General features: G+C 43.8%; 1 protein-coding gene across 2 annotated transcripts in view; it reads left to right on the plus strand.

Annotated features, from left to right (window-relative positions):
• LOC147902588 (serine carboxypeptidase 1-like) overlaps positions 1-15,106 on the plus strand; it is a 224,934-nt gene that overhangs the window by 91,357 nt on the left and 118,471 nt on the right. For both annotated transcript variants that reach the window (XM_087373630.1, XM_087373631.1), the window contains one exon: positions 6,286-6,388. In XM_087373630.1, the coding sequence (XP_087229756.1) occupies positions 6,286-6,388 (103 nt within the window). The remainder of the gene's footprint in view (positions 1-6,285; positions 6,389-15,106) is intronic.

Below are 15,106 nucleotides of genomic sequence, written 5' to 3' on the forward strand. Positions count from 1 at the left end.
CATTCCCAACTTAGTCCTTAGTGTCTCAAATACCGCTGTCAAAAAATGACCGGTAAATCTGACATCTTTGTCTGACACTATGGATCTAGGCAATCCATGCAGACGAAATATATGTCTAATGAACAGATCTGCCACTTGCAGGGCACTAACAGACTCTCTAGTCGGAATGAAGTGAGCCATCTTGGTTAGACGATCAACCACCACAAGGATAGAATCATACCCTCCTTGCGTCGTAGGCAGTCCTACAATAAAGTCCATGGAAATGCTCTCCCACTTACTTAGTGGTATTTCCAAAGGCTGTAAAAGTCTGGGTGGCTTCACCCGCTCGGCCTTGCTTACCTGACACGAGAAACACCGTGTCACATATTCATGAATATGCTTTTTCATTTTTGGCCAAAAGAAATCTCGCTTCACGAGATCATATGTCTTCTCGACACTTGGATGTCCCGCACACGGGCTATCATGGCACTGTCGAATGACTCTCTGCCTGAGATCATTCTGACTAGGTACTACCACCTTGCCATTTCTAACTAGCATACCATCCCTTATGGTATATCTTGCATAAGTTTGGCCTTTTCTGGATGCTAGGTCATCCTTTTCATTTTCCCCGGGTTTTAACACATGAGCCTTAGGCCATAAGCTCTGGACAAACTCGTCCACTTTTTGAGTTTCTCTAATCTCGGTCATTAGAGCACTCTCTAATACCGTGAAACTCGGGTTGTGCATAATGCGAGACAATGCATCAGCAACCTTATTGTCTTTTCCTCTTCGGTACCGAATCGTTAAATTAAACTCCTGCATGAGCTCTGCCCACCTAGCTTGGCGGCCCCTCAAGTCAGGCTGTTTACAAAAATGTTTCAGAGTATCATGATCTACATCCACATAAAACTCTGAACCATACAAATAATGCCTCCATGTTTTCAAAGCATGGATAACAGCATACAAATACAACTCCAATTCATGAGTTGGTCAATTTCTTTGAGAGGGAGAAAGCTTCTTGCTTTCAAAGGCTACTGGCCTTCCCTCTTGAAGGAGAACTGCTCCTACCGCAATGCCACTTGCATCGGTTTCTAGGAACAACGGTTTCTGGGGATCAACTATTTTTAACACCGGTCCTGTGACCACAGCTTGTTTTATGGTGTTAAAACTTTCTTGTTGATTCTGTCCCCAAATAAAAGGTACTTTATCTGAGGTCAGATCAGTCAATGGCGATACTATTCCGGAGTATCCTTTGATATGCCTTCTATAGAACTGGACAAATCCCAAGAATGATCGCAACCGCGGTCAGCAGACTCTGAGGGATTGGCCAAGTTAGTATCGCAGCCACTTTCTTCGGATCCATTTCTACCCCCTGTGGAGTAATTATGAACCCTAAATATTCGAGCCTAACCATACACAGTATAGTTTTCTTTTTATTCACATAAAGACTGGCTTTCCTCAAAGTACTGAACACTATTCTTAAGTGTTCACGATGCTCCGTAATACTTTTACTGAATATCAGGATATCGTCAATAAAATGCCCCTTCGAACTTACCAATGCTCCAGCGACCTTCGTCATGCTTATGAACGATTTACTACGTCCGTATATCGGAAAGTTCGTAGTACATTTTATCGACAATATCCTGATATTCAGTAAAAGTATTATTGAGCATCATGAACACTTAACAATAGTGTTCAGTACTTTGAGGAAAGCCAGTCTTTATGTGAATAAAAAGAAAACTATACTGTGTATGGTTAGGCTCGAATATTTAGGGTTCATAATTACTCCACAGGGGGTAGAAATGGATCCGAAGAAAGTGGCTGCGATACTAACTTGGCCAATCCCTCAGAGTCTGACCGCGTTGTTGCGATCATTCTTGTTGATTCTGTCCCCAAATAAAAGGTACTTTATCTGAGGTCAGATCAGTCAATGGCGATACTATTCCGGAGTATCCTTTGATATGCCTTCTATAGAACTGGACAAATCCCAAGAATGATCGCAACGCGGTCAGACTCTGAGGGATTGGCCAAGTTAGTATCACAGCCACTTTCTTCGGACGCTCGGTCATCCGACCAGCGTACTTCTCCGGTCTATAATTAGCGATATTAGGCACTTCGACCCTTGCGCGCTCTAATGAATGTATACTGGGCTCTGGCTCTGCTGGAGCTTTGCCCTTATCAATTCTGGACGGTCTAGCCGACAAGGCTTGTACTATCTCCCTAATCTCATTCTGACCAGCATTCACTTGAAGCTGCTGGTTCATAATCTGCTGTAAAGCATCTTCTAATATCGAAATCCTACCGATCAAAGTAGGTGCTGCATGATGTGACATCTGTTGTGTAGACTGCACTCTAGACTCACTAGGATTCACCCTAGAATTCTGCCCTTTTGTTTCCATATTTTCACAATGGAAAATGGGTTTTCTTTTTTTTTTCAGTCTTTTCTAGAGCCCAAATAAAAGATATATATACACTTCTTTTCTATTCTGCTTTCCTGGTTTGTTTTCTTCTTTCTCCTGCACAGTAAACTCCCAAAATATACAATACTTTGAACGTTCCTTTTCACAGTGCAGGAATAACAGGATTATATATAAAACTGTATCGAAAAAAGGTGCTTCCTGATTTCTCCTCGTTAAAGATACCAAGCGCCCGATGTAGCTCCGACGTCATATCCAAACAAAGCCCCACCAATGGCTGGAAAGAGAAAAACGGTAAAACTGCGGAAGTCCACTCAATGATTCAGCATCGTCGCTACCACCGATGGACAGCCTGTCGTCACTCGCCTGTGACTTTCTGGAACTATAACATCAATTAGACACGAAGACTTGGCAGACAATGGCGATGGCGACTCTTCCTGTCCACTCTCCCTACGTTGCCCTTTGTTGCTCCATCAATCGACCAGAATATCTAGTCTATTCTTCGTTGACGGTAATTGAACGTAAGTTCCCGTCAACACCACGCCACCTCGTCATGTACAGGTAATTCAATTAACGAGGAGAGAAACTTTAGAAAAAGGAAGGGGAAGTGAAAGTAGAGGAAGGGAAAGTAGAGCGTATGTGCGTACATGCATGCATATGTGTGTAGGTATGTATGTGCATACATACATATGTACACGTGCACACATATATAGTTTATCCATGGATTTAAATGATTTTTATTTATTAAAGTTATTAAAAACTTAAACTTTTAAATGAAGATTCTTTAAAATGAAAAATTATACTAGGATTTCTACAATATAGAGTAATATTCGCGAGACAGAGAGAGAGAGAGAGACCGCACGAGAGGAGAGAGATGTGAGAGAGAGATAGAGGGAGAGAGAGCGGTAGAGGGCTGCGGGAGATGGGAGAGACGAGAGCGAGAGAGAGGCAAGAGAGAGAAAGGAAGAGAGGGAAAGGAGAGAGCTCTTGACATTATTTTTGGTGCTAGCTCTCACATCTCAAAATTGTCACTTAAAATTGCTTTCTTTGAATTGAAGATGGCTAGTGGCACTCCCTTGGCTGCCAATGTCAATTACATGCAGAGTCTCATGACTCAACTTGCTTCTATCAACTCTCCAATCACTACAGATGATGCAATGGCAGTATTGCTCAAAAGTATGCCTGAAGATTATGATCATGTTGTTACCACTTTGAAAAATCTTCCTAATCCTACTCTTGAAGGTCTTATTACTACTCTTCAAGAAGAAGAAAGGCACATGGAACTCCGGAGAGGCAATGACACAGCCTATGCCATAAAAATTCAGAAGGGCAAGTTTTCACCTTGCAAACATTGTGGCAAAAACAATCACCATGAAAAGTATTGTAAAGCCAAAAAGGAAGAAACTACAAAGTCAGAAACTACCAATCTACTTTCATTTGATGAGTCTCCACATGATGAAGACTATGCTTTTTAGGCACTTTTGTCTTTTTTGTTTATCATCACTTGATCAAATTTTGAGGTTCTCTGCTTAGAGTAGTACTCCAAAAAGAATATGTCATGTAAATCACCTCTGGTCACCATATGAGTAGGCCATGTGATATGTGTTTTGACTATCCCATTTCTGTGAACCTCACACCCTTGGGTCTCCTCCGCCTGCTGTCCGTCACAATCCAACGAGCCCTACCCTTACCTTACGCTTTGATACCAACTATCAAAGACTCTATCTCTTCTCTTGAATCTCTATTCCTACGTTGACACAGATCACGGGCGATGGCATTTCATTGTTCCACCCAGCCTACTCTCGTGGATCACAGATATTCTGAATTAATTCGTTCCTTTGTTTTTCTTCATGCTTATCCACAAGACCCTCATTTCCCTAGATAGTTCTCCTTGCCAAATGTCATCATTTTAGCCTCTCCACTTGGTGCACCTTTTTACCCCTCTCTTGGGGCACATTTAAAACCACTTGCCCCTTGGCATTATTGCACATTTAGGTGCACCTAGGCCTTAGCACTCAGAACTACCTAGTCAATGCCATTTCACCCTCACCTAGGACCTTGGCAGTTACTTCTCTTGACCATTTCAATTACGCACATTAACTATTACAAAAGTTGGTCATCTAAGAGAAAATGCCCACCGATCTTTCCGAGGTCATGCTATCTCGGCTAGGGCATAACATCGCATGTGCTCTAAAGTGAGGTGTGGACATGCGGAGTTAGCCTGCTCATCTGCACTATTTCTTCCCCACTCATCTATGCTATAATCCTCAGAATGGGTTCCCTCAAAATGCAACTGATCTTCAATGTCAAAATAGTGAAGGGGTGAAGTCTGCATGCCCTTATTCAAAATCACTTACCCCGGTGTAGTGTGGACCTGTATGTGACTGGAGCTCGAGATCCAATAGAAGGAGAGTCTTGGCTGTGGTTTGGCCTTCAATATCAGCTCCCACTCCATTTAAACATGCTGCCCCTTCCACCGAGTTATCTACTCCTATTATGGGCATTGTCATGGCTGCACTAGACTGATCCATATGCTGTGCACTAGACTGATGCATTTGCTCTGTTACTTGAGCTGAGTGACCTTGTCCTGCAGCGATAGCGAGGTGGTGAAAGCTGAGGTCAATTTCAGGATGAGTGGCTAGGATGCAAAGGAAGGGCCGTTGTGACTGAAGTGAATTTTGGAGCAAATTGGGAGGGTGGAGTCAAGTAGAATATGAATTAGATGAAATTGATGGTGTGGCCAAAGATCAGTGGACTTCACTTCATGGGCCAAGACTGGGCAGGAACGTCCTCCCCTTGTTATGGCTCAAGAAAGGAGTCCTTTCCTGGTGGAGGTCCTCTGATGGAGTTGACTATATTGTCTACCAAACCCATCTGCCAATCCAAGCTGACCACGCCATCCTAATGCATCATCCAATTTGACTTTGTAGAACTCACTGTCGTCAACATGGGCCACTAATTCCACCTCCTAGCTAGCCTCATGCTCGAATTCTACTTCATCTTTCTATAGGTGCTATGCCCTAGAGAACCACAAGGGTGGACTCTCTTGATGTTGAGACTACAGTTCTACCATCTATTAGAACCTTCTCGAATTGGAAGCTTGCAATGTTTATGGTCATCTTTAACATCATTACGGTGCATAATTATATATAAACAAACTGCGAGTAGGAGATACACTTGGTCTATTGTTCCACACATGATTAGATAGAAGACATCTTCACCAAGAATATGTAGACATCTTTACCAAGCCTCTTGGTCATGAAATGTTTTGTTGTTTCAAAATCGTGCTTACGCATGTTAGAATAGACATCAACTTAAGAGAAGTATGAAAAATAATGTGATTTTTTTTACCACTTCCACAACATGGATGGATTGTAACTCAAGAGATGATGTTAAAGTTTATGTAAGGTGCATTGGTTTGGGTTGTATATGTTGTACATTAACTTTGGGTTGACTTAACCCTCATTAGTAATAACCCTTGTTAGTATCACAATCATCTAGGAATTGTGCATATGATATGTTGGTAGTTAAAGGCATTCTCTTGTGTAGGCTCACTGGCTCTCTTGCTGCCTCTCTTTATCTTGTTTCTAGGCTTTTCTAGATGGCTAGCCATGCTCATTGTTAATACAGTGTGGGTAGAGCTGCATTCCAAAATCTCCCCCTTATTACATAAGTACAAGATTTAGTTTTCATGTATGAAGTTTCATTGTTAGTAACCTTACAAATCTGATTTTTAGCTCAACACGATAGTATTGGACATTCCAAAGGATAAACAAATAAAGTATTTCGGGCCAACACTTTGAATGCATATAGATTTCTAATTTGACATAGGATTTAGTTAATTCTATGGAAATATAAGTCTTTTATATGTTACCTTATGATGTTGCAGTGGTTTGAAGAGTATGTAGAGTTTCAATCAAACTCGTTTTATGTGGCTGGAGAGTCATATGCTGGAGTTTACGTCCCAACTGTTGTTCAACAGATTGTCCAGGGTATGCAACCGTGATCTTTACACCTTCTTTCCCATTCAAGTGCTTGTTGAAGAGGGTTGGAACTTTTCAAAACCTTTTATCACTCATAAAAGAGTCCATACTGATATGTAGCCTTGACATACCTCATGATCCTTCTCACTACATCCAAGTGAGGCTTCCGTGGCTTTTGCATAAACTGACTTTTGAGCCAAATCAGGCCTGATAATGGTCAAGTAAATCAAACTTTCAACCATTTGTCACCACATAGTGACATCTTCTATCTAAGCTCCAGTATTTGCCATAAGCTTCAAGTTTTGATCCAAGGGGGTATCCATTGGCTTGCATTCTTTCATTCCAAACCTTTCCCACATATTCAGGGCATACTGTCTTTGCATAAGCGGAGTACCATCAGGTTTCCTCACCACCTGTATACCAAGAATTTTTTTAATAAAATGCAGATCCTCAGGGCACTTCGCGAGAGATTGCCCAAAGAAGAAAAAGAGGCCCAGAAAGCAACCAGCTCGTACTACATTACGACAGAGAGAAGGAGCAGGACCTACCGCTCCACAGGCACCGCCTCAGACTTCGGCTCCCCCCCTCTTAGGGCTACACGAGTCCCTCCTGCACCCCGCACCACCTCTAGCCCACGGTGGGTTCCGATCGCGGTTAGGCCCTCTACTTCAGATCACACCTCCACCGCTTTGGAAGCTATCCCCTTGGAGCCTCGGGAGGATACTAGTGTTCAAGAGCATTGTTCGACTCCACCCCAGGATCAGGCTGTACCTTCCTCAGCAGCCCAGGTTGTTGGCACCTCATCCACAACACTTCTTGATTAGGACTCAGTACGGGTGCCTCCTTCTGTGGATAGAGGGAAGGGGGTCTTACATTCTCTCCTTGCTTCGGTAGGAATCCTTCGTACCCCCTCCCCAAGACTGGCTCAACGGAACTCCTTTTCCGCTTTGGAGGAACCCTCTGACCTCCCAGATGATGATTTTGTACCTTCCACTTTCGGAGAGCCAGTTATCGGCATCCCTTTTGAGAGATCTTTCTCTCTCACCTGTGGACTTTCCTCCCCTTGGACCTCGTGTGTATGGCAGGAGGTCAGCTCTGGTGGAGGGTTCTTTTTCCGCCACTAGGTCGGGTAAGGTATTCCAACCCGCTTCCTCCCGCCGATGAGGATAGCCAGTTGGAATATACAAGGATTGGGCGGCATTTCTCATCGCCGTCGTAGACAGCTGATCAGGAATCAACTCCATCCAGGTGTTTCAGGTGGTTCCCTAGACATGCTTTTTCTTCAGGAACACAAACTGGATGTCAAAGATTACTCGAAGTCAGGTAAGTTGCTTTTAGGCTGGACTTTTTGGCTTCCTGCCTTGGGAACCAAAGGAGGTACATGCATATCAGTTTCACATTCTATTCTCCCTCTGATCATTGGACAAGGTACTATAACCCCCTCTAGATCCCAGTGGGTTCTACTTCTGATTGACGGATGTAAGGTTGGTTTCCTCAACCTCTATGCTCCGAACAACAGAGGGGACCGTGTTTTGTTTTGGAAAGAGTTGCTCTCGTGGGCTGACATTGCAGATTCGTGAATTATTGGAGGTGACTTCAACATGGTTGAGGCACCTTCTGATAAGCAAGGGGGCAGAGAAGGTGGTATCCATTCCCTCGAGAGAGCAGCTTGGGATGCCTTCTTGTTTAGATTCAGTGGCAGAGATGTTTGGTCAGATGATGCATTTCATGTTTAATCTCAATCACTTTTTTTTTCATGGTCGAACCATAGGGTACATATGCCTATCCTTGCCCGGATTGACAGATTCTATGTGGATGACTGGGCTCTTGATAGAGGGGGGATAGCATTGCACGTGGTGTTTCCACTTCCGACCATTTTCGGATAGTTTTGTCCATCTCAGAGCCCCATTTGAGAGGACGGTCTCACAGAATCAGGATCCCCGATGCCTTATACACGGATGAGACCCTCATAGAGGTTGTCTTGGAGATCTGGGTTTCTCACATGCAGCGGGGGGTGGCCGTTCCTTCACATGTGGCCACAGCACTTGCCAGTATCAGTGACTTTTATCACTCCGTCTCGGCGAGGTGAGGTACTCAGACGGGATATTGGTATCCGCCAGCAGTTGGCAGCCTTCCAGAGGGAGGAGTAGAAACGACCATCAGATGTTTGGGTACAGGAGTGCCTTGCTACGGTAAGGGCTCACTTGCAGACATTGCTTGATCAGAGAGCAGAGTATGCCTTCCATGCACGGGAGTCCTTTTGGATACAAATGGGAGGGAGAGTGGGGTGGCCTCCCTTTACAGATCAACCACAGCCAGGTTTTGATTGGAGGAGTAAGGGGTGACAGGTTTCAGATTTCCAGATCAGTTCGTCGGGGATGCCCTTTAGCCCCCTTCCTCCTTCTCTTTGTGGAAGAAGCTATGAGCATCTTCCTTAGATCTCAGACGGAGCTTTATGGGTTGAGATTGCCCTTGAGACAGGAGCAGGAGCTTCTTGACTATGAGTTGGCTGATGACAGTGCTATCTTTATTGAGGCCTCTTCACAGTCACTTGATTCTTTCTAGACAGCCTTGGATATTTGTTGCTCAGCTGCAGGGGCACACATTAATTGGCATAAATCCTTTGGCTTTTGGATCAATGATGAGGACACTCCAGGCTGGGGAGTTGACATTGGCTTTTCTTGGATTGAGAGGGGTGTTCCTGTGAGATATTTGGGATGCCAGGTAGGATTGGGTATCTCTCCAGCACAGCAGTTTGCCCCAGTACTAGAAAGTATAAGGAAAAAGCTCATTTTTTGGAGCTCAACCAAACGTGACCTTGCCTCTAGAGTTGTGGTAGTGAACGAGGTTCTCTTGGCCACCGCCTCGTTTGTGTGTGCTTGCTGGTGCCGGTCTAGGGATTGCATCACTCAGCTCATTAGACCAATCAGGAATTTTTTATGGAGTGGACTTGATGGCACGGCAAATGTTGCAGCAAGGGTAGCGTGGGAGACCATTATTCTCCCTACTTGGGAAGGGGACCTTAATATCATTGACCCGGACTTGCAGTGCAAGGCATTGCTTTGTAAGGTGGGCAGGAACCTTGGAAGGATTTCTTTTTTGGACGCATTCAGGCCTGCACACCTACCTTAGGAGATGATTGGGTGGACAGCCCTCGCTGGATTTTTACTTCCGCCTCTCTCAGGTCTCTTGCCTCTCCTCTCATGACTGCCATCTTGAAAGCTTTGGGGAGCTTGAGGAACACTCTTCGAAGGGTTCCGCCCTCTACCCTTGAAGAGATTAATAGGAAGCCGATCATTTGGAACGATAGTATACTTGATGAGCATGGCAGACCTCTGGGCACTTCCCATTATATACAGTAGGCACTTGGAAGGCTTTTATCAGGCTACTTGAGGATTAGAGGCTACAGTCCGTGAGTCACCTCAGAGGGGTAGCATGTAGGATTCAGCAGATAGATGCAGCCATCCCAATGGATTGGACAGTTGAGATGCCAATTACTTCCACCACTAGGATGGGAGCTTTTTCGAGGACAGTAGTTCCTCTACAAGTGATCACTCTTCGAGGTCTCGGGGAAGATGCTATGGTCTTTGACGTTGGGGATGGAGGTATACTCTCTAGATCCACGGATGATATTCTTCTAGAGGTTGCCTTTCAGCCTATCAGGATTGTTGGTTTTGTGGACCATGGAGCGGGCTTGCAGTGGCACTTAGACCCGGACCCTCTACTCTTGGCCCTGGGATCCTGGAGGTTGTGGTTATATGGAGGTGCACCTATCAGGTGCTTGCAGTGGGACCCAGGAGAGTGGGAGTGGATAGATCATGGGCACCGAGAGAGGGGGAGTCCCTTCTTTCGTTTCACGGTTGGTAATGCCAGGAGATTTCAGTTGAGCAGTAGAGGTTGGATTCCCTCCAAAGCCCCCCATTGGGATAGCTTCTTCATCACCGCAGATTTGCGTAGGAATTTCTAGAGGAGGCTTTGGAAATCACTCAGAAATAGAAAGATCACTCTTTTCTTTCGGCTTTCTATTCATGGAGGGATTGCAGTGAATCTGTGGAGATCACGATTTGGGGCTGATCCCACTTGTGCTCGCTGTCATTCTGCAGAGGAGTCAGTGCAACATTGCCTTTGGGACTGCAATCAAGCGAGAATTGTTTGAAAAGGAGTTGCTTGGATACTCAGCATTTTTCATACTTTCCCTTTCTTCATGACTTGGGACTCGGTCGCATGGTTATCCCTTACTGGGTCCCAGGTGTTTTATGAGGGTGAGCCTTCTTCTTGGGCACTCTCGATCCGCTGACAGGTGATAGAGCCCTACTCTCTTCAGGATGTGCCACATATTCCTTTCAGAGCTTCGCATGTTTCAGTGGACACCTCTTGGGAGATTTTGGCTAGCATTTCCTCTTGGCACATTTAGAGAGCCAGATGCACAGAGGCCTTGGATGACACCTAGATACACCCATCACAGGTGTTCACGGGTATTTGGAGTGACACGGTTCACACTTTGATAGCCATATGGGCTAGCATGCAGAGCCCTTCACAGGTAGGCTCTTCTAGGAGGACTGTATTTCTTTGAGTTTGGAGGGGTTCTCCTTTTTTCTCGAGGTTGCTACCAGATTGAGATGGCACTATCAGCCCCAATCCTTTCTTTTTGGCTCTTGAGCTTTTCATGCATTGCATGATGTATCCCGTATTTCGTATGGAGCTTGGTCTAACGGTTTTCTTTAATACTTAATAGAAGTCTCTTTTTTGCAAAAAAAAAACAAACCCAAGCTCCTACAAGTATCTACTTATCCTCTCATTCCAAGCTCTAGGTGCCTGCTTCAGCCCATAAAGAGCCTTCTTCGACCTCCAAACATAGTTAGGATAGTCATGGTGTACATACTCTTTAGGTTGTTCGGGAAGGCATTCTTAACATCCATTTGCTATAATTTCTAGCCTTTTGCAGCAGCCAATGCAATAACAGTCCTCACAGTTTTTATCTTAGCAACATCAATAAATGTCTCTTCATAATCCAAACCATATTGCTGTGCATAGCCTTTAGCAACCAGCCTTGCCTTATACCTTCCTATAGACCCATCAAACTTGCATTTGACCTTATAAACCCACTGACAAAATCAATGCGATTTTTACCTTCAGGAAACTCCACTAGATCCCAAGTGATTAGCTGCAAAGGCATCAATTTCCTCATCTAGGGCACTCATCCAATGCTCATGTAAAACAGCCTCATCAAATGTGGTAGGTTCTGTATGACAACTTTTGCCATATATGCATAGTGTCTAGCAGTATATTCACTGTAGGTCAACTTGTCAACAGGATATCTCACTCTCTGAGACCTTTGTGGCTGTGGTGTGCTGCTTGACTCTCCTCTGACATGAGGAGGTATGTCCCTGCTTGCCTTTGCTCCAGGTGTACACACAGAAGGTATACCCAACTCACTATCCATACTTTCATTGCTAGCTAAATCATAACCACAATTTGTTGGTCCAGGAACATCCCCAAAAGCCTTTGCTTTCCCTTTATCTCTCTCCCTCATTCACACTACAGTGTCAGTGGAAATAGATGAAGTACTCCTTAACCTGCATGTCCATGGATTCACACTTGTAGAACCACTAGATGTAGGCCTAGACATAGAAGTACCGAGGGGCTCATTTTTCTCATGTGCATTACCTTAGATGCATTATCTAGGATAACCACATTGGGCTTGCCATACCAGGACCCTAGCTCATCAAAGACAACATCCCGGCTGATCAATGTCTTCCTAGCAAAACGATCAGGATGTGGAAGATTATGCGTCCAAATTCAATTTACTCTTGCAACATGTGCCTGTGGCTCAAAGCCGTGCTCAGGAGGTACTCAATGACTACTTCATTTTGGGGCTGTCACAAGATTTGCGGATGGCATTGGCCATAGTGGATCGGACACAGACAACGCTTGTGGTGGTCATGGCGCAAGCAGTGCGAGCGGGGGAATCCCTACATGGGAGGACATCCAAGAATCACAAAGTTGGGAAGATCAAATCAAAGAAGAAAATGCCCAAATCCAAGAAGTTGGATGACAGTGAGGATGATTCGGATGCAACCAGTTCGGATGGAAGGTCTGAAGGTACCAATTCGGAGGATTTTGACTCGAAAGCAGAGACAGAGACCCGGAGAGCCTCTAAAGGAGGTAAGGGCATCTCCAATCTTGTGCATAGCCAATAAATACACATTGTTCATCCTTGGAATACAGCTTCCTTCTTCTTTCATCTAGGGTATGTACATATGCGAGGCTACCCAACACTTTGAGATGACTTACATTAGGCCTTTCACCATACAATTTCTCATATGAGTGATCATATGTATCCCAGCTGTAGGTGTACAATTCAGAATATACACTTCAGTCCCAACTACTTTTGCCCAATAATAATTAGGTAAAATTTTCTCATTTAACATGGCTCTTGCAGCCTCCACTTGAACCCCATTTTTCCGTTTAGCCACTCCATTTTGTTGTGGAGTGTTTGGGCATGTAAGCTGTCCTCTAATCCGATGTTGGGCCAAAAAATTATCAAACTCATTTGACAAATACTCACCACCATTATTTGACCTCAGGCAAGTAATATATAAAGCAAACTCCTCCTCAAAATGCTGTTTGAAATTCTTGAATGCATCCAAAACCTCGTTCTTGTGCTTCAAAAAATATAGCCATGTATACTTGCTAAAGTCATCAATGAAAGTAACATAATACAATGAACGTCCCAATTAAGGAGTCTGTGCTAGATCCCAGTACTATGCTTCACATGCCTAGTAAATGGCAATCTTGATTGCTTTCCAAACTGGCATGCAGGACACACATGTTTCAAGGTAGTGTACTTAAACTTGGGCAGACCATCAACAAGACCTTTATGCTGCATATTCCTCAGCTTTTGAACATTAATATGACCAATCCTCTTATGCCATATGTCCAAGTCTTGTACCGCACTTATACCATGTTTGAACATTGCAGCTTTCAACTCCAATATGCATGATTGGCTAAACATCCTGCGATGCCTTTTCCCTTTTGCAACGAGTCTACAGCCATTGCCAAACTCTTCAATAAAGCATCCATGCTTATTGGTTCTCACTTGCAAATCTTGTTCAGCCATTTGCCCAACTGATAGTAAATTTTTTGTAATAGATGGAAAATGAAAGACATCATTCAATTTCTTTTTCTTGCCATCATGCATAACCAAGGGAACAACACCCATATGAGTGATATCATGTTGTGTATCATCACTAATGCATACATGCCCATGATCACCATGAGTCATCTCATCAAACCACTCTCTATGAGGTGTCATGTGGTTAGATGCTCTCGAATCAATGTATCAAACATCTTCCAAATGAGCATCATTACACTTATGCCCTTGCATGTGTCATGGCAAATAACTTATCTGAGGACCCCTCATTTGCATTACTAGAGGAAGCATAATGTCCCTACTGATTTGCTTTTGCCCTTTGATTTGCTTGCTTTTTGAAGCAATCCTTAGCAATGTGACCAATTTTCCCACGGTAGTGGCATTCCTTATTCATGTTTGATTGATCAACATGTTGTTGAAGTTGCTGCGTGAAGCACCTCTACCTCTAGATCCAGATCTCCCCCTTGCTCAGAAGGATCCTCTGCCTCTTTGTATTTGTGCATTTTGATTGGCCCAACTTTGATTCAGATTCTGTGAATAAGATGCATTCTTGAAATCACCTCGACCACGAGATGAACTTCTTCCTCTTCCACCTCGGGTTCTCTGATTAGAGTAAAACATAGCATCTCTCCTCTTTGAACTACTAGAGCCAGTGTTCAATCCAAGCTTAATTTCCTCATAATCAAGAGAGCAATGAGCTCATTAAAATCTGGCATATCGTGCCTCACTGAAATAGAAGTATCAAAGGACTTACATTAAAGACCACGAAGAGTCACTGCAACCATGCCATTATCATCCACCGGTGCATCAATAAATGCGAACTGATATGCATGGTCTTTATCTCTGTTACATAGTCCTGCATGCTTCTCCCACTTCTTGACATATTATTAAGCTTTGTTTCAGCTGAATCTTTATAGCACTTGTAGGTGTGCCATAATATTTGTTCAAGATATCCCATGCATCCCTAGGTGATTTGCAGTTGCATAACCATTGCATCTGAAATACATATTGAAAACCAATGAAGCACCTTCTGTGCTGTTTCAACACAATTCTTATGATTCTTGATTTGTTCTGTAGTTGCATTTCTTTTTGGCATCTCAGGTTCAGCTTCATCACTTGTAACCAAGTCCCAATATCCTTTTCCAATCAAGAAGTTCTCCATTCTAAACATAATTATTATTGTCCAGCTTTTCACCAATGATTTGAGAGATATTATCCGTACCACCAGAGTTTGCCATAATGACTCAAAACAGTCCAGTACACAGTATGCAACAAGAGTAATTTGCAGGCAAACCACCAGCCGATATGCAGCCAGCAATGGCAATCACTATGCCCAAAAAAATACCACAGTATCCAGTTCACAATGCCAATCAATGCAGCTCAAGGCAACATCATAACAAGCTGAACCATAGGCATCATCATGACCATTATGCATTAAGCTTATAGCATCAATGTGCTTCCAACTTTGGCATTTACTGATTTTGCTGTCCACACCTTCCTCTCACATCATGTGAGGCATGTTGCATTCAACATTTGCCAATCCGGGCATCCCAGACATCAAGACATTTGCTTGC

The sequence above is a fragment of the Dipteris shenzhenensis genome, chromosome 4 (assembly GCF_047967505.1).
Source record: "Dipteris shenzhenensis isolate YYH24624 ecotype China chromosome 4, Dip_SZ_1.0, whole genome shotgun sequence".
Taxonomy (NCBI): Eukaryota; Viridiplantae; Streptophyta; class Polypodiopsida; order Gleicheniales; family Dipteridaceae; genus Dipteris; species Dipteris shenzhenensis.